Here is a 25,184-nt window from a genome sequence, read left to right on the forward strand (position 1 = left end):
AGATGGAAGCATGCAGTCAGGACAGGGAGAAGGGTAAAACAGATGAACCTTGTTAAAGCAGAAGCCTTGCTTGCCTCAATCCCACAGACAGCAGTTCAACACGGTGAGCTTTAAGAGGCTGGAGTATTTTCAGCAGGATCAGTTCTCTGAGCAGCCAACATTGTACAAATGAGGACACAACAACGGGCAGCAGTACTAAACAGCCTGAGAGAGGAAGAAGATAGGATTGCCTTCCAGAGCACTGACAGTTTAAATTGTCTCACAGCGTTCACTGAAGTGTACTCTTAGATTGTACACAATTGCTATTGTTAAACTGGAGAAGTTCCTCCAAGACAGATGTGCTACTTCTCAATATACATTATCAAAACACTCCTTTAACTTGACATCTATTTGCCCCAAAACACACTGCTTTTTCCAATAAATTAGCTGTTATAATCAAAACATACAACTTCTTTCTCATATTCTTTCCCACAGCCTCAAAATCAAATCAGAAACTTTGACTGCTACAAGGTAAATAACAAAAGTAGTCTTGGTTACGCAGTGTGGATGAATATAAATATAATGACAAATCACAACTTTCAGAACATAAACAAATCACATCATGGTTAAAATGAAACTTTTGCTATGAGTTATTATCAAATGGTAAAGGGTAAGAAAGCCCTTCACAACACACATTATTGAAAACAGCTTGAGAGAAGTGTTTAAAGTACAAAGATTGAGAACTCATCCCCATACAAACAGACTGCAGACTCCTAAATGCAGAACAGAAGAATTAAAATCCAGAGCTGCAAGACAAATAACCATTTTTTCTGCTTAAGAGCAATTATGATTTTTTAGGAGATGAAAGCTGTGCCCTAGACATAGCTAAGACTCTCTAAGGCTGAATAACTGCTTTGGTTTTAGAAATCCAGAAACAATTTTACATGTCTCTTCCTTTCTAAGGCCACCTAGTAAATGCTCTCATTCTATCCCTGTGGCCTGCTCCTGAAGGCAGTTTCTGACTGATGTCATGGCACACATGAATGTAACAGTAATCTTATAAAAGTTGGGAGATAGATAGGAATTATCTTTCTACTGTTTCCTTTAAGCACTAAAATGAATCCTGTCCTTGAAAAAGTGCTTTTACCACTGGTGCATTACAAAAAAGTGGGACACTAACACTTTATTCTCTTCTCTATAGTTGCAGAAAATAGGAAAATATCATCTAGAGAGGATCAGAAGCGAACTGAGATATCTTCCTGCTGTCCACATTCACGTTCAGACACTTCTATACTGGCTAGTCTATACATTAATTTTTAATTGTGTCCCTAATTCTACATGCAGTACCTCTGAAGTAAGAGCACATAACATTCTTGATTTCACTGGAGGACAAAACAATTAAAATGTAAATGTAGCTTGTTATTATAGAAGACCTTTATTGAACCTTGCTTTTAATCTAAACTGCTATATAAATTTACAGGTTTGGAATAAGTTAAACACTTTATTCAGTTCAGGAACATTTTTAGGTGAATATTTAAGCATTGCATTTCACTAAGCGAGTTTTGGATTTAGCAAGAGGAGCTGAGAATGTCTTAAATACTGTATCTACTTAATTTCTGCACTTACTACTGACTATGAAAGTAGACTTTATTCAGAAACATTTGTGAAAAACAGCTTAGTAAAACATTCTTTGCCCAAGCAACGAAAAAGAACTCTGGAACATTTACTACAATATTTACAGTCATATATCCATAATGGTAATCTGTTAAGACTCTACACTAAGAGTTTAAGACTAACTACATGCTTGCACCAAAGGCTATTAATCAATACCTCATTGTTCGACCTGGAGATGCCAAACACGTTTAACCCTACACCTCATCACGCTGTTAACAAGAAGAATTACCATGTTGTAACTAGATATCCCTGCTGTGCTTTCAACCCTCCAGTCAACTCCCAAGCCTTCCACGAGAACTTCATCAAAGATGTCATCCTCTGACAAGTGAGTACTTAATAAATCTAAAGCTCCACTTAAAAAGTAGCTGGAAAAGTAAAAAGGAAGACCCACTTCTGCACAGAGAGCAAGGAATGAGATATTCATTTTTTTGCACACCTGCTTTTGCACACTGGAAAATATTCTAGTGGCTGCCTGACTGCAGATGTGCTTGTGCAAAACACAGCCCTGGCACTATGAGTCTCCCAAGACCACCAAGAGTTTCACAGCTTCTAACCCAGTTATGAGTAAAACGTGTGCAGCAGATCAGAACTCTGTAAACTCGAGCTCTGACAGGCTGAGAGGGCAGGCAGGGGGGCAGACAAGCAGGGCAGAAATTAAACAGGTTGACCAGAGAGGTCAGGCAATCCCTAATGTTGGGAGATTTCACAGTTTAGCTAGGAAAACCCATCACTGACCTCACTTGAGTGCTGGTGACAGGCCCACTTCAAGTGGGAAGTTGCGTTAGATGATTTCCAGATGTCCATGCCAAAGAAAATAGTATCTGTTATTCTGTGAGTAGCTGCAAAGGCAGCAGATTTACCTGTATGCAGTTGCTCAATGACAGTATCACATGATTTAATGGTCTGCTCATGTTTAGGAAGTTAGAAATGCAGCCATAAAAGTTAATATTCTATAAATATTTAACAGCAAACCTGAATTCTTAATAAACTCATAGTTAGTTATTTTCACAAGTCACAGGCCCTTTTATAAAATTAAATATGTATTTCTCAAACTTCACTAAAACTGCTGATTCGTCTAGACAAAATTGTCTTTTACATATCTAGGTGTAAACAACCACATGCAAATATCCAATACTTGAATTTTTTCCAGACAACAGGAAACATATTTTAAAAATTAATCCTAAAGGTTGCTGAGGTATTATAGTTCATTCCATGCATCGCTAGAATAAAAACAAACAAATCAAACAATCTTTAAAACAAAGGGATTATTTGATTGTGTTCACCTTGTGTTTTTCCAAGTAAGGTGAAATATGTTGTAGTTTTACTAATTAGGAGAAAGTTTTTCAGGTATACAACTTTTACTCTATGTAAAATTTCTTTAATGACATGCTTGTTTGGGTTTTTAAGATGATATTCTTGCAGATAACAAGATCAGAGAGACTGCACCAGGAAGACCACTTCAGCAAAACAAAGGGAAAGAATGTATTTCATAACACCTGTCAGAATACTCTATAGATTTAAAAAAACCCTTGAGGACTCAAGCCTTTGCTAACACCTTGAACCGTGTCCAAATGAAGAATACAAATCAGGAGTTTAGAGATGTATGGTAATATTTCCTCATCCACTCACATGTGGAACATCTGTACTCTGTACTAGTTGAAGCTTTTTAACTCCCAAATTCACATAAAGGTATACAAATAAAACAGTATAAAGAGATTTGAAGGGCCTTTATACTATTTTAACTCCCGAGCCTCCAAATTCATTAGAAATTGTAACTGTTACTTGTTGGATCAATTTCTCTGTCTTTGAACTACAAGTTGGAGAACTAACGTTTGTTTGTTTAGTATTCTCTTAGCTAGTGTGGAAGCTTTTTGTTATTTTCCAAGCTTGTTTAAAAAAACCTATTAATCTATTTTCCAGATCTCTGCCATCCTATGTGACATTCACATCAATTTTATACACTATGCCAGAGTATTAAAACTTTTGAGAAATACTGCATTACCACTTGACAGCATTTTGCTAAGTGGGAGGCAGTAAGCCTCACAGACAATTCCACAGGCTGGCAGTTTAGCAGAATGTGCACTGCCAATACAAAAAAAATACCCTAAAAAAACCCTTGTGGCACCAAATTAAAGCACTTGGTGAAAGCATCATGACTCCCACAGGCACAGAGAGTTACCCTGTGGTAGTACTTCTGCAAAGTTTGAGGGTAATTTCAGCAACCAGCAAACTCCAGATAAGGTATTAACAACTTTCACACCTTCCTGACATGTTTTATCCACAGCACTAACTTGCTATGCTTCTTGGACAAGTTGACTTAATTAGTATCACCTCTATGCTGGCAGCGAACATACCACGCTGTTTTTCATCATGGCTTTAATACTGAAACCCTCGCAGGTCTGTTGCTTGTCCTGCCGCTTGTCCTTCTTCTCCCGCTGCTGGGGCCGCCTGTCACCGGCGGGTTTTGAGGGACCCGGTCGCCCCTCCTCCATGACCATCTCCCCACCGGCGCCCACGACGGACCAGATGCAAATAACGGACTGGAAAAAACAAGCGAGCATCAGCGTCCCGTGCCCAGCGAGTTAGAGCAGGCAGCAGGTCCAGCTTCGCTCCCTCCTCAACCAGCGACAGCCTCACACAGCCGTCCCGCGCCTTCCCGGCCCCTCACAGGCCCCCTTTGCCTGGCCCTCGCCCCCAGTCCCTTTCTGCATCATCGCAGCTCGTCCCCCCCACTCCGCCGTGTCCAGCCCTTCATCACCACCTGATGTCCTTGTCCCCCGAGGAGTCCTCGCCCCCGCCCGCCCGCCCGCCGCTGTTTCCCCTGCGGCTCCGGCCCAGCGGGTCCCTCTCGGGCTCCGTTGGGCACCTGCCGCCGCGCGCGGTCCCCCGGCCACGCGACCGTCGCCAGGCAACGCGTCAACAACCGGCCGGGGAAGCGGGACGGGAATCACAGATAACCCCGTCGGTACCGCCCGGTCCCCCACAGCTGTACCTACCCCCGGTGCACCGTACACCGGGGCGGCGGACAGCAATTAACGAGAAAGTCATTAGCGCTGTGTGGGGGAAATGTGAGGCGATGACGTGACAAGAGCGTGTGCGGGTGTGAACGGGCCAGGAACTACGCTACCCAGAGAGCCCAGCGTGCGCCTGCACCGCCCTCGCTGAAGCGCATGCGCGCTCAGGGCCGGCCCACCCCCGCCCGCAGTCGCGCGACCCCCCAGGGCTGCCACAGGGGAAGTGCTCGAGCGGCGGGCGCGGCCGGCACGTGCGCGCGCGTGCACGCACGCGTCGCCCCTCTCCTCCCGCGTGGCCGCCGCCATGATCGGTGAGTGAGCGCGCCAGGGAGCGGGGCGAGCCCGGATGCGGATCCGCCCTTTCCTCCCCGCCCCTTCCCTTCCGCCCGCTTTACTGCTGCCGCCACGGCCGCTGTTGCTGTCGCCTCTGCTGTCGCGTCTGCGGCCCTGAGGGCACTGGGGGCTGGCCCGTCTCCCCCGGTGCCTCGGCAGGGCGGAGGCGGCTCGGACCGCGCGGCGGGGGGAGCTGGGGCTGCCCTCGGTCTGCGCCCGCTGGTTAAACCGCGGCGGGGCCGTGCAGGACACGCGGGGGGCCAAAGTGCTGGGAGGGGTCACTGCCCTCCTGTTTTACCTCTGTGGGAGAGGGGTAAAAAGTCTGGCCAGGCCTTGTGACTGAGGTCATTTTTAAATGGCTTTTTATTCTTTCTCAGTATATCGATTGTAAGTGCTTCTCGGCACGGTTTGTGCGATCTGCGAGCTTTTTTTGGCCTTGTCTGCATATATATACGTGTTATTAGTCTGGCGTGGTACCTGATGGCGATCTGGAAAAGAAGAAACTTTCGAGACCTCATGGTGTCGGGAGTGTGACCCTTTGGTCCTTGAGCTGCTTTCTGTACCCATCCCGTGTTGGTGCGAAGCGTGACTCGGTTGTTTCAGCAGTGGGTTTTCTTCTCTTCCTTGAAAGATTAATCCATACCTGGCGAGTTCAAAATTAGAGGATCCGTTTTGTAGCCTTCCTGTTTATTACACATTTCACCTTGTTTTGACTTTCTCAGTTTTGAGAATCATTTAAAGGAAAACCTATAAAATGTAGTGGATGCACATGCATTTTAGCAACTCTTTGCTGTCCTCAGGCTTGCTGTTTCATCATCAGTATTGGTGTCATAGTTGCTGTCTACTTAAGATCTGATCAAGTTGAAAACCATGCATTTTGTTGTGAAAATATTTATTGTTTTTAAATTGAACATCTCAAAAGTTTCCAAGAATGCTCTGGGTCTTTCAGGTGTTCATTTTTTTCTTAGCAGTATATCATTGCAGGTGTATAGCTAATGTTCTTTCGCCTTTGCTAAAGCTAAAAAGGTTATAATCAGTTATCCTGTATTTTCACTCTGTATGCATATTAATGCAAATAGTCTCTTCCTAGTTGTGGAATTTTTCTTACAGGACTTTGTCATTTGAGCTACTTTTTTCTTACGGGCTAGAGAACATTTTAAATTGAAGGCTTGGCTTAAGGAAAGCACAGAGGGTCAGGTATTCCACTGTTTTTATTTTGCAATGTCATCTGCTGATCTGAGGTATTGCTGTACTATATAAAATACATGTGTTTGCAGAACTGCAGTGTGTGTTTGTTTTTGAATGCTTCAGAAAAGTAAGTTGAGTGTACCTAAGGGACTGCCCGTGTGGTTACAGAGCTGATGCCTCTAGCTTCACACTGAAATCTAAATATTTACTTACTGCTCATGAATATAAATGTTATATGACTGAGGAATGATAATTTTATTTTCACGGAGGCGGATGGAAACGTTTGTGAATATTGATTATGAAATGTACAGACCAATTAGTTGCAAATTTCAAAACACAGCTTTACATCAGTTGCAACCTGCCCTGGTTTAACCCCAGCTGACAACTGAGCACCACACAGCCACTGGCTCACCCACTCCTCCCCTGCCTAGCAGCCGGGTGGGGAGGAGAATTGCAGGCAAAATAAGAACAGTTTAATAATTGAAACAGAGTAATAAAAATACTGATAATGCTAATGATGATGCTAATGGTAATGAAAAGGAGAGAGAGGAATAAAACCCAAGAGAAACAAGGGATGCAGAATAAAATTGCTCACTGGCCACTGACCAATGTCCAGCCCATCCTCTGACCAACTCCCACCAGTTTATCTACGGGGCATGATCTGTGGTGTGGAATATCCCTGCGGCCAGTTTGAGTCAGCTGTCTCCTGGCCACACTCCCTCAGTTTCTAAGGCACTCCTCACTGACAGCATGGAAAACTGAAAAGCCCTTGATTTGGGCTAAGCACTATTTAGCAACAACTAAAACATCAGTGTGTTACCAACATTATTCTCATACTAAATTTGAGATGCAGCGTTGTACCAGCTGCTTAAGTCAAAATAACTCTATCCCAGCCAAAGTGATGACACCCTCCCCCCACCCCCCAAAAATTAGATAATTTTCTTCAAAGTATGTGACATGGAGACCTAGTGCAATCGCCTGCTTTGAGAATTTTTGAAAACTTCTTGAAACATTTGCGAGCTGGGAATGCCGTAACAAAGACTGGGGGCAGGAGGGTAAGGGTGAGATAATAATCTGCCCATTTTTTAAACCTGAGTATTCAAAAGAATTTTCCTATGAAGCACATGGTATATTTTTCAAAATGTTTCACAGTTTCATATCTCTAGAAATGTCTCGTGTCCTCCTAAGTTAATGCCATGATATACTTGTACACATCATAATTCCTTTAATTGATTTTTTTATTCTTTATCTTCTTTCTTTTTTCTCTTCATTTCTCACAGACCAGGTCGTATAGACTTGAGCACATTCAGGTTCCTTAAATGGTAATTTGAATCTGTACCGGGCTAGTTAAGTGACATAGCTTGTCATAGCTCTGCTTACTTAGGGACAGGGGAGGTTTGGGGAGTTGTTTGAGGTGGGTTTTTAAAGTTTATTCTTTATTTATTTACTTACTATTGGATCAGCTGAAAACTGGTCTTACTGGAATGAAAGTGACAACCTGCAGTTGGATTGGCTGACTGTTTCTTAGTCAGCAGCCCTGGTAATAATGTCACATTCTTGAATACCTGTTCTGGGGGAAAAAACAAATAAAACTGATTTTGAAGGAAGGTCCTGGGGCAGCTTTGTGGAATTTTTCAGAAAATATCTCTCAAAAAGCAAAAAACCCAGGAGAAGGCCCTAAGATGTTTTAAAAATGTAGAAGATGGGCTCTGTATAGTTAACAGTGTCAGTTCAGCATTTCTGTGGTGAATGAGAGATGAAGGTGGTAGTAGCGACAGGTTGCGAAGGGCTTTGACAGTGAAATATGATTCATCCAGCAGTAATCAAGTTAAGGGAGAAGGGGAGCCTAGGTGAAAGTTTTAGCTATCTGGATGAGCGATCACTCCTCTGTGTTGCACCCTTTTTCAGTGTATTGGTAATCTACTTTCTACATAAATATTTATAATTGGTATGAAAATAACCTTGAGGAAGCAAAATAAGAATAAACCCTTTCAGAATTTCCCAGAATATATTTGTATACGTGGTACCATTATAATAATGGTACTAATGCAGCAACCAAAGGAAAAGTAGTTTAGAAGTTTTCTACTTGGATATTTTAATCCCATGCTGTAATTTTGGGTATTTTTTTTTTCTTCTGTTGGTATTTTGGTGTTCTAATGCTATGGATAGTTGGACTACAATACTGGAGTTATTGCTCAAGTTGTAGTTCACGAGCATGTGGAATAATCTGGCTGATAGTTTGTTGGATTAACCAAAACCTAAACCTTGGAATAACAAAGGCTACTTGCATTCAAATACATGACCTGTTTTGCTCAGTTTACTTTGAACCTTTTTCCTTTCTCCTAAGGTCACTGTATTGGACTGCGTATGCAGAATTGCATCATGAAACACTTTGTGTTGTACTGGAATTATATTTTAATGATTATTTTCCTACAAAAGGCTTTGTTATTACTCTGTCAGCAAGGTGTTATAAAGTTAGTATCATTTGAAGTAGGATATCTTCAAAAGGCAGCAGAGTTTTGCTAGATACACATAAGCATTCTGGATTTTGTTGTTTCTGTTAAGGGAGATGAGAAGAATTTTTGCTTGGGTTTCTTTTTGAAAGACAAGTAGTAAGGGGGAAGAAAAGTGGGGTGTGTCTTTTTACTTGTTTGGTTTTTTTTGATTGATTTTTTTTTTTAATGATGGCACAATAACAGTATTATAATATCAAGACTCTGGAAACTGACTAAGCAGGGACTAAGGGTATTCTGATGCAGTGTTTTGAATTTTTCAAATAGGACCCTACAGAAAATTGATCTGGCAGTTTCTTTAAATTATTGCCCATGTTTACTTGCATGTAATGTGTAAATAGAGTATCCATTGCCCAGTGCTTTGGTCCAGCCTATCTGTGCAATGAGAATAAAGTTAAGAGTTTCAAATTACACTCATTTTGAGAAACAACTAGGAAAAGGCCCTTGCTAACAAAATATGGAAATTGAAAAAAAAATAATTTGGAAAGCGTTAACAGCAAATGCTACTGCTTAAGAGTCCTTGCCAAAGTAAATAATGTCTTTTGTAGATGTGTTTAAAGCTAAACATTAGACATTATTTTATTATGTTGTGGTAACATTGCTTCAAGAGGTAAAGTAGTTTTCTTATTTGGAAACACATGTATCCCCATTTACTGAAATAAGTTAGTTGGGCTACCACACCCTGTATCATGGAACTCTCAGTTCCATGATAAATGGTCAGGCCACAGAAGCAAACAGTAGCAAGGATGGTGCAGGTTTTCCAAGTTGCTATATTTAGGAGAAGCCCAAGGGAGAATAAAATCATTAGTGGGAAGTTTTGTTACTTTGCCAGACAGGTTTATGTAAAATAGATAAATTAAGTATTTTTAATCGTTGTTTTTGCTATGTACTGTGTATAAGTATTGTTGGACTGAAAATCAACTTTAACACAGAATGTAGCCAGTGATATATGAAGTTTTCCATTAAAAGAAGTAAAAAAAGTAATGTAAGAGAGGTGCAGCTAAGTAGCCAAAATTCACAGAAAGCCACTACAATTTATCTCCACTTTGGAGATAATTCGTGGGCAAGATTTAGTTGTATAATTGTCAGTTGTTTCGCAACCTGATTTCTTATTTCTGAACTACAGTGTGGGTGGGGCATCTTGCAAATGTTTGTGCTTTATGAGGACTTCTAATCATTAAGTAACTAAATTTTAATAGGTTCTTTAAAATCTATAATATTCTTACAATTTTTCAGTTTCCACATGTTGTAGTTCAGGCCTCTCCCAGTCCTTTTGTATTTTGATCAGTGCTAAAGGAGTGGAACAATGGATGACCTTACAAAATAAGGATAGAAATCCATCAGGTTTATCTGATGTAGCAAAATGCATCAGTACCCTTTTGCCTGTTTTATTCTTGAGGTTGGACAAGGTGGAGAAAGAATTATTGAGTGCTTTTTGAAGCAGACTGAAACCTGCCTGATTGTACTAAGCTGGCTTTTAAGCAGTAGCTCTTGTGTTGTGTCTCTTTTCTTAATCAGTATGTTCATGTCTGCATTAGTATTGTTAAAGCTTGACCCAGGAGAAATTTTAGCATCAAAGTTGTTTTTTGAGGCATATGGAAATAACTGAAATATGTGCCATGATATTACAAATTCTCTTAAGATGACAAGAGACAAAGAATCATTTAAGTTCTCCAGCTATCACTCAAATGTTAAATTTGATGATAGCTATACTAAGGGTAGAAATAAATGAAGAATTAATCATGAAACTGCCTTTTATTTCATGCCCTTGAGCAATTTGTACAGTGGCAACTGGTATTTGTGCTAGTAAACGTGCATATTTTCTTGAACAAGGCAGTTTTATTAATGATTTCTCATGAATTCAGACGAAAGATTGCATAAATAACTTGTCACAATTATGATGCATTAAGTACACATAGTAGATTTGTGTAGTGTCTTTTTTACAGCAGCTACATGCCTATAATGGATAAGCCATAAAGTCATCAGCAATTTCTTCTCCATATATCACAATGCCTCCCAAAACAGTGGCATCATAAATTATGTGCTTCAGAGAAATTAACTCTGCTAACTGTTTTCCTGTTTTTTTTTTATTTCTAAGTAGTTTTGTTTGTTTATTTGTTTGTTTGTTTTAATGGCAAAAGCTTGCTCTTGGACTTCAGAACTGTTTGAGGCTGTTTGCAGAATATAACACCTCTATTTATGATAGCAATTTTAATGATGGAAATTTTAAAACTCTGACTCTATTCAAAAGCTTTCATGATCTCTGATGATCTCTGAATTTATAATATTATATGTGAGTATTTTCTTCTCCATTTACCTTTGAAAGAGGGAAAACAATTACAATGAGATACACATATCTAAAATGTATGATGGGTCATTGCCCATTAAACATGTCCAAAACAAATTGTCTGGATCCTGCGGTTTTTACCATACCTCTTGGCTGTATTTCTGTTCTGACTGTTGAGGAAGACTTGATTTTCTATCTTTGGCTGGTTTGAGCTAAGTTGAAATTGTGAAAGGAAAGTGTTTACCAAATGAACGTTTTCAACAAGTACCTTGCTATTAATGTCTTCCCTTTTTAACCCTGATTTTGGGAATCTGATCTATGGGATTGTGTTTATTTTCCGAGTATGTCAGAAGTTCTTTCATTATGCATTATTTGTCCCTATAGCATAGATCTGTTGGTAAGAAAACAAGAAAAATACTGTGTGTGCTTTGTTTTATTCCATGGGTTTTATTCTTCTTTCAACATTCCTTTATGATTTGGGCACACACTTTGTTTTTACCTTGAAGGTCTAAGCCTAGACCCCTCGGCCAAGAAAAGAAAAAAGAAAAACATTAAGAAGTTGATTTATTGTTTAAGAATTTCAGAAGCTGATAAAGATGAATGAAGATCCTGATTGAGAAAAGAGCTTGTCATTACATGGCAGTTTAAAGGACAGCAAGGTTATAATGTATTAATGTGTAGAAAATGAAAGTACAGCTTTTTAGAGAGCAGTTGCAATCAAAAGCTGTTGGTTGTGCTGTTTTTTGTGAAGGTGGTATGAACAATGTATTTGTTGCCACCAAAGCTGGACATCCTCCTTTGCTGTAGTTTACCTGCTGAGAGTGGGGTAGAGAGCTTGTGCACTAAGCTTGCTGTTGATGACATAGAAGGGCACTGAAGCAAATTCATTTGCATTTGTAAATTGTTTGCAAACAAACAAAAAAAGCAAAGTTGTCTTTCCAGTAACAACAATGTTCTTGTGTTGTTCACCACTGTTGTGATGATCAGTGTAAATATTTTTTGCTAAAAGTAAAACTTTTCTGTATTATGATGTTGTTTCCCTACTTCCTTTTATTTGTTTGGTGGGGGTTTTTTGTTTGTTTTTTGTTTGTTTTTGTTTTGTTTTGGTTTTGTTTTGTTGTTGGTTTTTTTTTTTTCAGTGTCTTCCTGTCTGTGCTACAGTTTTCTATATTTTTTGTTTAGCATTTCTAAGTGTCTTGTTCAGTGGTGAATTTCCCCTCTTAGTTCACTGATTCCTTTTTTTTTAAAATTAAATTTAGCCAATAGAACTGTCTTGTGTCAGATCTAGTACTTCAGTTTTAATAACTTTGAGTGTTTAGAGCTAAGGATATTTAGCTAAATTCACAAATATAATAACCACAAAAAACTGAGATACCTGGGCTTTTTTAGGCCCATTGCGTGAGCTATTTCTCTAAGACATCCTTTCCATCAAAATGAACATTTAGACCCTCAAAATTCAAGGAATAGTGTTCAGCTGCTTTTTATCCTAATTTTACATGTGTATTTTCATTTTTTAAATGTGCCAATCCAGTAACGTTTTGGTAATGTACTTTGATGTCATAGAAAAATTCTTTTCCATTTTCTTCATTGGTATTAAACTAAAGGACTGTTCATAATGGAAATAAAAGTGGTTCATATTGGACATCATATTGCATCTCTGGCAAATGGTTCTCCTTTCAATTTTAATTTGTTTTTGATGAGCTGAAATATTTTTGGTACATTTATGTTTACATTTTTTCCCTTTTCTGATACAGTGTCCTCTGTGGAATACTCTCAGTGGAAACATATGTTCAGAACTTCAAAGTAATTACACTATTACTAAAAGCTTCATAATTAGATTACTGAAACTAAATGTTGAAAAAATTTGATTTTCTTTTATCCAGTCATATCAATTTCATTCCGATCTGCTTTCTGGCTGATTGAAGAAACATGGTAGGACAAAGTCAAAGCCTGAGTAGAATTTCTTAAGTCTGGCATAGACCAGTTCCTGAAGAAGAAAAGGGAGCTTAGAGCAGTGTTTAGTCTGAGAGCAAGACTTTAAAAATAAAGAAAACCTATAATGCCATTTTAACAGTAAAGTTTTAGTGGTAGGTACCTTTACTTGGCAAACTGGATTGGGATAATTGAAACATGAGCTTGTCTCTCTATGATAACTGACCCTATTTCTCAGAAGTAATGGGTCCTGTTTGTGTCTAAGCTACTTTGTTTACAAAATATTGCTCTAATTGCCTGTTATCTTTCTTTAAGAGTGCATTTGTTGTTGTGATGAAACGGTTGTAGCTTGTATTGGAAAAAGCGGTTTACTGCCAGGAACAGTTCAGGGGTACAGTCTAAGATATTGATGCAACAACAACAAAAAACCCAACAACAAGAAACCTAGTTCTTTCATTTTGCTCTACCACAGTTCGGGCACAGTACTTAAAAATACTTAGTCAGATGTACACGACATCATCAAAACCTGTAACTGTAGAACTATACCTCATATACTCTTTTTTTTTGGTAGCTCATCTGGAAAATATGGGGTCTTGTAAGAACAGTAATGGGAGTGAGCTGGCGAGTGTGTAGAACAGAATATAAATGCCAGCGTTTAGGCATTCTGGTTGGTTGTCTCATTGTGTAATGAGGATAAGGGTGGAGATTAGAGTAGCTTTGAATGAAATGTAGAAGAGTATTAATTCTGAGGCAGAGAAAGCTAGGAGAATAAATAGTTGGGCTAGAATTACTGTTGTGGCGAAGATTCCTTTGCGGATGGTGGGTTCTGGCTCTAGATGGTTTTGGCTTGCTATGATTATGAGTGGAAGGAGACAGCACAAGAGAACTAGTAGTGGGGAGGAGATTTGGTCAATGGAGGTTCATGACGCTAGACTTTTGCTTGGGTAGTATGTTGGCGTGAGTCATTGGAGGCTAGTGGTGGCGATTAGTAGGCTATATAAGGTAATGTTAGTTCATAGGTGTTTACGTGGGGAAAAGAAAGTTCGGGGAGGAGTATTGTAGTTGAAATAATAATTTTTAGCATTGTAGGAGGTTGAAGTTGTGTAGGTGGTTATGTGTAGGCTTTATCTTAATGATCCTCAACAAAAACACTGAGTCTGTTAGGTCTCACAAGGCCCTGGTGTATTGGTCTGTTGACTTGCTTCATATTTTTTCTTCAAGCTGTATGAAGCTACAGGCTAACCTTTAAGTTGATTCTTTTTTACTCACTTTACCTAATTTTAGAATATTTTATTCACACTGATTCTGCTACTGTTTGAGATTTGGCTTTAGCCTGGTATGTGCTTTATGTAAGCAGCTGGTGTTCTGAGGCACATAAATTCGAAACCTGGTTAATGATTAATATTTTGAATTTTTAAATTTTTGTGGTTTGTTTTCATAGTCTACTTTTCATTCTACCTGGCCTTATTATACACAGTAAAATAGCAGATGAAGCTGAAAAGTTTCTTTTACAGTTCTAACAATTTCCATTAGAATTATCTTGTTGGAAACAAACATCCCATCTGGTTTTCTTTTTAACACAGCAAAACTCCATAGTGAGCTGTGTGCTGGAGCCTGGCTGAATTCCATACACTGAGACTCTTGGCCCTAAAGCAAGATGAGCACAATCTGTTTTCCTTATTTCTAGTAAAGGAAAAGGAAAGTTTTTTCATTTGCTTCTTTGTTGCATTGTTTACATTTTATGCCTCCCTTTCTTAGAATAGCTGCTTTCCTGCTGCTATCCATTATTTTTTTCAGTACAGGTAAAATGAAAACACATTACAGCCTTATAAAAGTACTGAGTGCTACTCTGAAATAACATTAAAACTCAAAATTTTCAAGTATGGCATGGTGCTTTGGCCACATCAATCTCCTAAAACAACTGAAGCTCAGGAAGTACTTCTGGAGCTTTTTCTGTTGTCGAGTTCCTCAAATAAATACAAGACTTAAGTAACATACACTAAAATCAACCAGAGTCTCACAATTGATCCTAGCACTGCTCTTAAAGTTTACCTCTGCTCCAAATTCAGCTTCCTCAGCCCATAACTTTATGTGCCCATTTGTACCTGAGAATTATTGAGTCACATATACTTAACACCAGCTGATTTTATTGTGGGTGTATTAGGAGTTATGCAGCTGCACCTTTGAATTAGGCTCAGGATTAAGTTTGCTGGTTTTTGTTATAGAAATAGAGACAAAAATAATTCCACATTTAAAAATAAGCATCAGATACTTTAAATTTGTATTTAAAATTATACAGTTATTGTAATATTATATCAAATAGTGAACATTTGTTGTATTAACATACTGTCCCTTTTGCAGAGATTTTGAATTCTTGAGTAATATCCTGATGGCAAGTCATGTAACTTGCATTAAAGTGAGCATGCTGCTTTGGGACACTGGCTTCTTAAAATTGTGTCATGAATACATCTGTGATTTTTTTTTTCTTCTCAGTTGTGTAGCGTTTTATATTAAAAATGCCAAGTAACACTCAAATACTACAAATAATCCTTTTTTTTTGTGGTATAAATTGTATTTGGTGACAGACTTAAAATGTTTCTCATGTTGTACTTCATTTCTGAAAGCCTGGCATTTCCCTGCTTTCATCTGTCAGTGACAACAGTTGCAACATATGTTGTCCATTCCTGATTTTTCAATATTAAGAACTCAGTGGTTCTTTTTAATGTAAATAAAATAGAGAAAATTAAGCACTTTCAGTGGGTAACAGTAGAACTATTGCTGCAATTCTGGTAAGAACCTAAGATGTCCTTGTGTAACACTGTGTGCAATGAGTATTCAGCATCCATTCCTGTTTCATTTCACATGTGTTATTTTAGAGCTGTTCATATAATCAGTTTCCTGAACTAGGAAAGCAGACAGTGGGCTATAAACCAATTTAGGATACAACTGCAACACATAAAAAAATGAGATAGTTGATTTCATGTAAATGCACCTTTTTAAATTTAGTTCAGTTCTAGACATGAATTAAAATAGGCAGCCCTTTGAGGACAAAGGACTGTGCACAGGGAGACTTTTAATTTACTTTGCGAATCGTGCAAAGTGGGCATTAGGATAAAAAGTCAAAATGTTTGGGTTTCTTGTTCGTTTCATCTACATGAAACTGTTGTGCATATCTACTTGCTGTGTGTTGTTGCTAAAGAATCAGACTCAGTTAACAGTGATGTTACAGTCAATAACACAGACAATGCTGATTTCTTTAGAAGGAACTTTTGAATCACTTCTATTGGTTTCCAGCTGGATTTAAAAACAACTATTTTAGAAGAAACAAGTGATTTTTTGACAAGGCTTCTCAACTGCTTCCTCCATAAGACAGTAATGAAATTCTGTTTATCCTTGGTGTTTATGTGAGGAAACACAACCTTCCTGGGCTACTACGTTACTGAGTAGGGAGCAAGTGAGAGACACCAGGGAATAGTTACTGTTTAGATGATACAGAATCAGTACTCAAAAGCCTGACCTTTTTTGTTTTCCCCAACATTATCAGGACCAATTTATCTAAACTTTGTCTTTAAAAGTATGTAGATTATGTGTCTAGGGAATGATGATCCAGCCACAAAGACAGCCTTCTGCTTTGTAAGTACATTTTGAAAGTACAGCAGTGGACCACTTAGGCCCATGTACCTCGCACCTCTGAGGCTTTGCCTTTTCAAGCTTTTTATCTGTGTTGGAAACTGACTGCAAACTAAAACTAGCCACTCTCACTAATATCTTATTCTTAATGCCAAAGTGTGGTTGTGGGGGGACAAAGCAGTTTAAACACTAACTGTATTCTCTTGTTACTTTAAAAACTTAAAGATGGATTTTGAATTTTCGTACAACTAGCATTTTTTGTGCATAGGGCATTATTTTACTCAGAGAGCAGACTAAGCTTTTGAACTCGACTTCTTTCTTTCTATGCCAGAATTAATTAAGTTTGTAAGGATAAAGCTGATTTTTCCATGGTGGTTTACTGATGCATCAAAGCTAATTTTGTTCCATTGAGTAAATTACAAAATGAGTGTCTAGTCCCTATCCTAATGTGTTTATATTGAAGGCCATTTTTTCCTGAATCTGTCCATCTAGTTAGCCATGTGTATTGAAATCCAAATGTTACTAATATATGACATAATTCTGTAAGAACCATCTATTATGTGACCATGAAAATGAAGTCTTGTGGTCTTTATGTATCATAATTGGTTTCAGTAACTGCTTTATTAGTAGGTATTTTTCGTATAGTTAGAAGTGTTCCAATTCCAAATCATAATATTTTTACATCATAGATACGTTTAATGGGATATACTTAGTTTAGTCCTTAATTGAAGTAAAATATTCTTGTTAAAAGGGTCTATTTCAGAGTAATGAAAGCATAAATAGCTCTTATGCGGTATAGCTAAATGAATGGAAATGTGGCATTTCAAATCTGCAGATAAACCAAATTTCATTAGATAGAAAGAATTTTGTTGGTTTTACTATCTATTAAATTAACACCAACTTATAGAAAGAAATGTGAAATTCTGGATTTAGTCTGAAAATTGTAAGGATTTAAATTCTTTAGGGCTTTTAGAGTCTTTGGGTTCATTGTAGGTGGCTACTTATTTTGATGGTAACACTGTTTATCTGACTTTCCCTGTTAAGTTATTTCAATAAGAAAGATGCCCTAAGAGTGATGCCCCTGTAGTGAACTAAGGAAGTTGCTATGAATTATTAATAAGCCGAGTTGAATGTGATTTTATAGCCCCTAAAGGAGTTGGAATAATATACTCTGTAAAACCATTCAGTTCACCTGATCTTGACACTGGAAACATCAAAAGCATATTCCTACCTGTTAACACTAAAGGGGGGGAAAAGGTGACTTGGGAATGTATCATTTTGTTCATCGCTGTTTAGCCGTCAAATATTTTTAAAAACCACTGATGTCTTAACTCCACCCGACAACAGTGAGTGCATGAAGCATTGTAGAATTGGTGAATGGCACAAAATTTGTTGCCATTTTAAAGATGTAATAATGAATTTTTAGAGACTATTAAAGAATATTACTTTTTAAATTACTGTTTAATAAAATGAGCTTTTTCATATATTTATTAATACTTGGAAATATTTCCATATTTTTCAATTTCTTTTTAATGATTTGTCACTTAACTGTTTAACTTAAAAGCATAATGATCTTTAATACCCAACTTTAATTTGGCTGGTCACCTAAAAGTATAATTAAAGAGTTTGTGTGTTCAGCACCTCTTAGTGCATGCTGCCACACCTGCAGTAGAGTTGGTACTGGGCAGTAACCATCTCAGCAGTGCAAGTTTGTACAAAATCTCTTTAGTTTTCTCATAAGATGCTGAATGTTTCCCATTGTGTGCATTAGTTAATGTCATTTATAATGGCTCTTGACTGTAAGCTATTGTTCTTACATAAATGTTGTGAATCAAATTTTGATTTTACTGCAGCCAAAACTTACACTTCTTCTTAAGCTACTTAAATTTTGATAATATGTTGTACTTTATACATATATTAAAAACAGGTATATTTCTTACAGAGTGAGCAGTCATTTTATAATATATTTAGCCTTGCTGGGATTTCTATTCTGTCTGTTTTTACAGTATATTACAGCTTCTAGGTTTCAAAAGCTGTATTCAGTTTTTTCACATTACTCCTCCGTTTACAAAAGTGCTGAAACTTCGAATACATAAATCAACAATACTTCAAACAGAAAAAACACCCATTTAAGAAAAAAAGTTGCCCTGCGTTAGTGTTAAGGGAAACTATAGTTTCCCTTTTGGGCACTTTTTAGGATTTTCTTTTCATTGTACTAAAATTTTCTTTTAATAAAGATACATGAACTTTCAGGTACATGAACTATTTCTATACAACTCCACTTCTGTATTCTTAATGTGTACATTTGCTTTTTTCACAAGTTACTGTTTGGTTTAGTTTGAGTTGTTTCTGAGGTTATGTATATTTCCCAGTTACAGCAGAAAACTGTGTTGCTTAAGCTTCAACTGTTTAGATTATTTTGAAGTTCAGAGTCTAAGATTTCAGTTAAAACATTAAAAATTGATTTGTAGGTGATAAGTTGCACTGAAATGCAGTAGTTGTAAAGCTGGCACATATTCATCTGTGTTGCCCAGATTCTAAGTAGGCAGGGAGCTTCTGGCCAAAGATGAGCTCAGAGATGTGCTGGAATAGCTCAACACCCCCGCCTTTGTTAAGGGACTAATCTTAAAAGTGTTTGTCTGCGATGATGGCAGGAGAGATGGAATTGTCCAGCTTATGAATTTTGTTTCCTTCTTCAATAACTATTATTTTAAGACTAGGTATTCATTTTGTCATGGCTCTTTTCATTATATGGTTTCCTTTGGGTTCAGAATGGCAGATTTCTTTTGTGTCATGTGTTTTATAGTCAATAGATTTGAGAAGAACTGCAGAGCTAGGTATGTTTGTTTCTTTATGCCAAAATACTGAAGAATAATCTATGACTATAAAATTGTATTCTTTCAAATCTAGCTAACATGTTGATGTACCTGCATGCTTTTCTTGAGTAGTTGTATTGATTTCAGTGAAGGGAAATGCTGGAACTATACAAATATAAACAGCTTTCAGATTTTCAAAGAGGTGAAAAATGCTGAATGTCTTAGTTGCTGTAACATTTGGTGTTAAGAGTGCATTAAAAGCAAAGAGCACATTAAAATTGGCATTGTTTTTATAGGCTAATGTTGGTTTAATTGAATAAGTTTGTAAAATGGCAGTGTTTAAAGGCAAATATTAATTTCACTTTCTTTTTAAGAAAAAAGCACTGTTCATATGAAATCATAGGTTTCTACTAAAAAAAAGTATTTCTGAAATGTGTTGTTGCAAGGAAAGAATATAATTACATGTGTGCTTTGAGTGGTCGTGTTCACAATCTGGAAAGTGAATTAGATTATACCTTTGTCGTGTTGCTGAAACAAATCTGTTACAGCCTCAGAGTAAGGTCTGAGAGAAATCAAGACAGTGAGGTCAAAGAAATTTACGTACTTCAGCAAATAAAATCAGTCTGGTTACCCTGCATAATATATTGGTTAAATATACCCTGCTTATTTGAAACAGAATCTATTAATTTGGAATTGATTGGAGCATCTTCACACACTGATGAGGGTAAATCTAGAAAATTAAATTGAATGTGCAGTGCAAAATATATAACTGAATATAAGCTGCAGAACATGTTACAACCAATGACACTTTTTCTTAAGCATGGTGCATGAAGGTAAACATCTTTAGTTAAATTTCCTTATTTATGGTAAGTTGTAAGAATAGTAAGAATGAGTAAAGTGTAAATGAGTGTAAATGGGTAAATGAAATGTAAATGAGTTTGTTACTAACCTCTTTGATGAAGTCTGGATCACTTAAAGTTACCTGCTTTTGAATAGGTAAGTGTGCATGATGGCAAATAAGGGAAGAAAAAGCTATTTTTAAAAACATGGATATATTATTTTTTGTTTATTCTACTATAATTCCAGGATAGACTTAGAATAAATTTTAGTTTGATTCTGCAGAGCTTCTGTCTCATTCAGCTTCTGTCTCATTTCATTAGTTTCTGCAGAGCTTCTGTCTCATGAGTTTGTCTCATTCTCATTCAATGTGCCACTGTAATTTCTCCTTATTGTCTCACACTGTGCCTACCTTGTTGTGTCCTGTTGAAATCTGATATGAAATCAGTGTATATGATCTTGTCTTTGATGATAAAGACCATGGTACTGGAATGTCTCCCTAATCATTCCATCACTTCTTGAAACTGGCTTTATTTCCTTTTAATATTTCATTATTGGAATATTTCTTTCTGTATACTTAAAACTCAATAAAGAGAAAAGGAATTGAATCAAGGTCATTCAATAGGAAACAACAGGCAATCTAAATAATGAACTGTCCTACACAGCTTGCTTACAATGTGCAGTCTGCTTATACTCAGCCATAAGCCACAAAACTACATCTGTCCTGTAAGCATCATTTTAGTGTCATGCAAAGAGAGGCATAAGTTGCTGGATTTGATACATTTTTCTTTTTTTAAACTTGAAAAATAAAAAAAATCCCCCTACTCTAAGAATTCTGGCTGTGAACTCTTTTTTTGTCACTGGAATGGTTACAGAGCTGTGTGTCAAACTTCGAGAAAAGTAGTTTTAAACTATCAGAAGTGTATAATGAAATCTGAAGTGCTGTTCAGAAGGATATACACTAACAGTGTCAAAAGCACAAGCAAAGAATTTTAGTTTCTCTGTATGCCTTGCACCTTGCTGAGGGGACCTCAGCTGGTGAGTCTTGAGTTTGGAGTATTAGCCTTCAAACTAATGTTTCCCCAAACTTTTATAAGTTATGCTAGTTAACACACTTCAGGATTATAAAAAGCTAGGGCTTTTAGAATGTGTTGCATTTTTGAAAATCTCATCGAGGGCTCAAATTTGTAATAAAATGCTGCCTTCTCTTGATAATTTTATCCTGTATTTTCAGGCTTCGCAATTATGTGATTTGCACTCATTTGGAGGCAAATTCATATACCAAGATTTTAAGAAAAGGGATGGGAAAGCCTGGAAGCAAGCATGCTGTCCTATCCAGTCAATTTTCAGTCAACTTTTTAATGAAAGTGCAAAGTAATGTCTTCTAAAAAATTTTGTGTTTAGATTGCAAATATTTATTTGTTGTAAACTGATAAGCAGTAAAACTAGTTATCGAAGAGATGTGATCTACTTAACAATTTCTATTTACATCCTAAAGAAAATGGCCACATTAACAGTAACCTTATCAGTAGTATTGGCAAAGTAGTGCTTAAAATGATTTGCTTTTTAATTCTTTGTATGGGTAGGTCTTAGTAGTTGGAGCAAATTGTAGAGATCTCTTTAGAAGGGGAGAGCTTAACTCATTGCAAACTTAGTAAATATTCTTGTTAACTCTAGTTCCTTATAAACATAAGGTTGTTAATGTTAGGCTAGGCTCACCTGCATTATGATGACAGAAATTCCTGCCTGAATACAAGTGAAATGAGAACACTGTCAGCAAAATTCCTGAGTTAACCTTTTTTCCAAGCATTTCAGAGAGAGAATGGTAGTTAATTTTTAGAAATATACACACATGCACACACATGTGGGAGTGTATCTATCTATAATATCACAAAACATGCTGAATTGTATGGGATCATCAAGTCCAACTCCTAGCCCTGCACAGCACCATCCCTAAAGAGTCACACCATTTGCCCAAGAGCATTATCTAAATGCTTCTTGAACTGTCAGGTTTGGTGCTGTGACTACTTCACTGGGGAGCCTGATCCAGTGCCCAACCACCCTCTGGGTGAAGAACCTTTTCCTAATATCCAGTGTAGACCCCCCTGACATAACTTCAGGCCATTCCCCCAGGTTCTCTCACTGGTCACCGCAGAGAAGACATCAGTGCCTGCCCCTCCTGTTCCACTCACAAGGAAGCTGGAGCTGCAATGAGGTCTCCCCTCAATCTCTTCTTCTCCAGGCTGAACAGACCAAGTGACCTCAGCTGCTCCTCATATGGCTGCTCCTCAAGGCTCTTCATCATCCGTGTTGCTGTGCTTTGGACACTCTCTTAGAGCTTAATGTCTTTTTTACATTGTGTCACCCAAAACTGGCCCCAGCACTCAAGGTGAGGCTGCCCCAGCTCGGAGCAGAGCAGGACAATCCCCTCCCTTGCCCGGTGATGCTGTGCCTGATGCCCCCCAGGACAGGGTTGGCCCTCCTGGCTGCCAGGGCGTTGCTGAGTCATGTTCAACTTGCTGTCAGCCAGGACCCCCAGGTCCGTTTCTGTGACACTTCTCTCCAGCGTCTCAGTCCCCAGCCTGTCCGTACATCCAGGGTTGTTCCACCCCAGGTACAGAATCCGACAGTTGGTGATTCATACAGTTCATTCATTAAAATCAGCTCTCTGATTTGTTGAGGTCTCTTTGCAGACCTCCCTGTCTTCAAGGGACTCAACCATTCCTCCCACTTTTGTATCCTCTGTGAACTTGCTCTGTATCCCTTCCAGTCCTGTGTCCAAGTCATTTATGAAGATGTTGAAGAGCACAGGGCCGAGAATGGAGCCCTGTGGAACCCCCCTAGCGACAGGTCCCCAGTCTGATGTCACCCCATTGACTGTAACCCTTTGTGCCTGGCTTGTGAGCCAGTTGCTCACTCATCCCATGATGTGTATATCCAGCTGTGTGCTGGACATTTTGTCCAGAAGAATCCTGTGGGAGACAATATCAAAAAAGCTTTACTGAGATAAGAAAGATTACATCGACTGGATTCCCCATATCAGCTCAATGTGATGATAAAAGAAAATCAGGTTTGATAAGCAAGACTTTCCTCTCATGAAGCTGTGCTGGCTGTGATCAATGACTGCACTGTCCTCCAGATGTTTTTCAATACCTTCAATATCTATAACTTTACCAGGCACTGAAGTGAGACTGACAGACCTGTAGTTAACAGTTTATAACACATGATGGCTAGCGTATTGCTTTCACCATGATACTAGCAAATTTTTTTTTAATATCTCTCCAGTTTTTAACTCAAAGTTGGTTTGTGCATGTTAACTTAAACTTTTTTTTCATAAAATCAACAAAATATCTAATTTCATTTAGCAGTGTCAGTAGTTGATGTATTAGGGTGACTGAGCATTCATGTTAGTTGATTTGGTCTGCAACTCAATTTGCAGTTTCACAATGTAGCTAACTTGTTCAAATGGGTAGGCAAAACAAAAAAACAAACCCAGCTAAATCATCTCTTCCAGCACCTTTCACATGCCAGTACTCTCACTTGTCTCATTCAGTGCTAAGCTGATTCAGGTGTTCTTATTTTCCCTTTCGTTCTATGGTGAGTTTTAGCTCCTTGAACTGGGCAATGTGTTCCAGTGCTCCACTGCTCGTGTAGTGAGGGATTTCTCCCTAAGGCCTGATCTAACTCTTCCCTGTTTCAGTTTAAAGCTATTCCCCTTTGTTCTGTCACTATACTCCCTTCTAAAAAGTGACCCTCCATCTCTCTTGTAGCCCCGCTTTAGGTAATGGAACGTGCTGTAAAGTCTCCCTGGAGCCTTCTGTTTTCCAGTCTGAGCATTCCCAACTCTGTCAGCCCGTCCTCCTGGGATAGGTGCTCCCCAGCCTCCTAATTGTCTTCATGACTCTCTTTTGGACTTGCTCCAGCAGGTCACATTCTTCCAATGCTGGAAACCCCAGAAATTGGATGCATTACTCCAGGAGAGATCCCGTCAGAGTGGAGTAGGTGGGGAGAATCACCTCCCTTGACCAGCTGGCTGCTCTGCTTCTGAGGCAAGCTAGGAGTTTTTCCTTTAAACACAATAGAATCCTGTATCACTTGCCAGGACTTGTCTGGGAGATGCTTCAAAGCCACAGAAGAATTTCTGAAATTATTTAAGCCTGTTTCAGAAATTTCTATTTTGTGCTCCCAGTACTAGGTGTAGTTAACACTGGATTTACAGATGCCTGCAGAGAATTGCAAATAAAAATTAGTAAATACTAAATTAAATTAAATGCTCTTCTTGGGAGATACAAATGGAACAGTAGAGAAGCACTCCTGACTTTTGCTGTTGCTTTATTGAGTCACATGCTGTTTAGCTCTTGTAAAATTAAAGATAAAAATATCTTTTTAACCTGTAAGGGTTTGTTTTTTTTTTTTTTTTTTTTGATAAGGGGCTAGTAAGAGTCTGCATAGGATTGAATGAGTATCCAGCCATGCAGCAGTCTGACTTCAGATACTGATGTGGTTATTAAATATTAATTTAAAAGTTCTACAGTTTTTAATGAAATGATTGAATATTAATTAGCTGTTGAGGCAGTCTTTGCTCTACCCTAAATTTGGTTCTTACAATGGTAGACTTTCCATTCATTGTGGCTGTGGCTTATAGTAGAAGGAATTAATTAAATCTTTGTAGCCCTTTTTCCTTTTCATTCAGCTTATAACTCAATATAAAGTTCAGTTTATTTTGTTGCTTTTCTTTGACATTAGTGGCTATTGGGTTTTCTTAATTTTGCACCTGATTTCTAAAATAATTGATACATTAATCTTCTAGAGTTTCTTGTAACATTGTACAGAATGCCTTTGATTAGACAAGTGTTTACATCTTGTGTAAATAAACAGTCTTAGTATCTCCTCATTTCTTCTCATGCGGTCACGTAAAATCCATGCAGGTTTTTCTTTCTTCTAAGATGTTAACCCAAAATATTTTGGAATTTTCCATTTT

General features: G+C 38.1%; 2 protein-coding genes across 7 annotated transcripts in view; one reads left to right on the plus strand and one right to left on the minus strand.

Moving 5' to 3' along the window:
• Positions 1-4,781, minus strand: part of PACRG (parkin coregulated) — a 214,659-nt gene extending 209,878 nt beyond the window's left edge. The window contains exons 1-2 of one of the 6 annotated variants that reach the window (XM_038130624.1): positions 4,650-4,780; positions 4,008-4,193 (exon numbers count right to left, since the gene is read on the minus strand). In XM_038130624.1, the coding sequence (XP_037986552.1) occupies positions 4,008-4,151 (144 nt within the window). In that variant the 5' untranslated portion in view covers positions 4,152-4,193; positions 4,650-4,780. The other 5 variants (XM_038130619.1, XM_038130621.1, XM_038130622.1 and 2 more) reach the window with 5 other exon arrangements.
• Positions 4,782-4,837: 56 nt separating this feature from the next.
• Positions 4,838-25,184, plus strand: part of PRKN (parkin RBR E3 ubiquitin protein ligase) — a 682,953-nt gene continuing 662,606 nt past the window's right edge. Inside the window, exon 1 of the mRNA XM_038130606.1 lies at positions 4,838-4,978. Coding sequence (XP_037986534.1) covers positions 4,972-4,978 — 7 coding nt within the window. The 5' untranslated portion in view covers positions 4,838-4,971. The remainder of the gene's footprint in view (positions 4,979-25,184) is intronic.

Source organism: Motacilla alba, chromosome 3, assembly GCF_015832195.1.
Source record: "Motacilla alba alba isolate MOTALB_02 chromosome 3, Motacilla_alba_V1.0_pri, whole genome shotgun sequence".
In the NCBI taxonomy this organism is placed as follows: domain Eukaryota; kingdom Metazoa; phylum Chordata; class Aves; order Passeriformes; family Motacillidae; genus Motacilla; species Motacilla alba.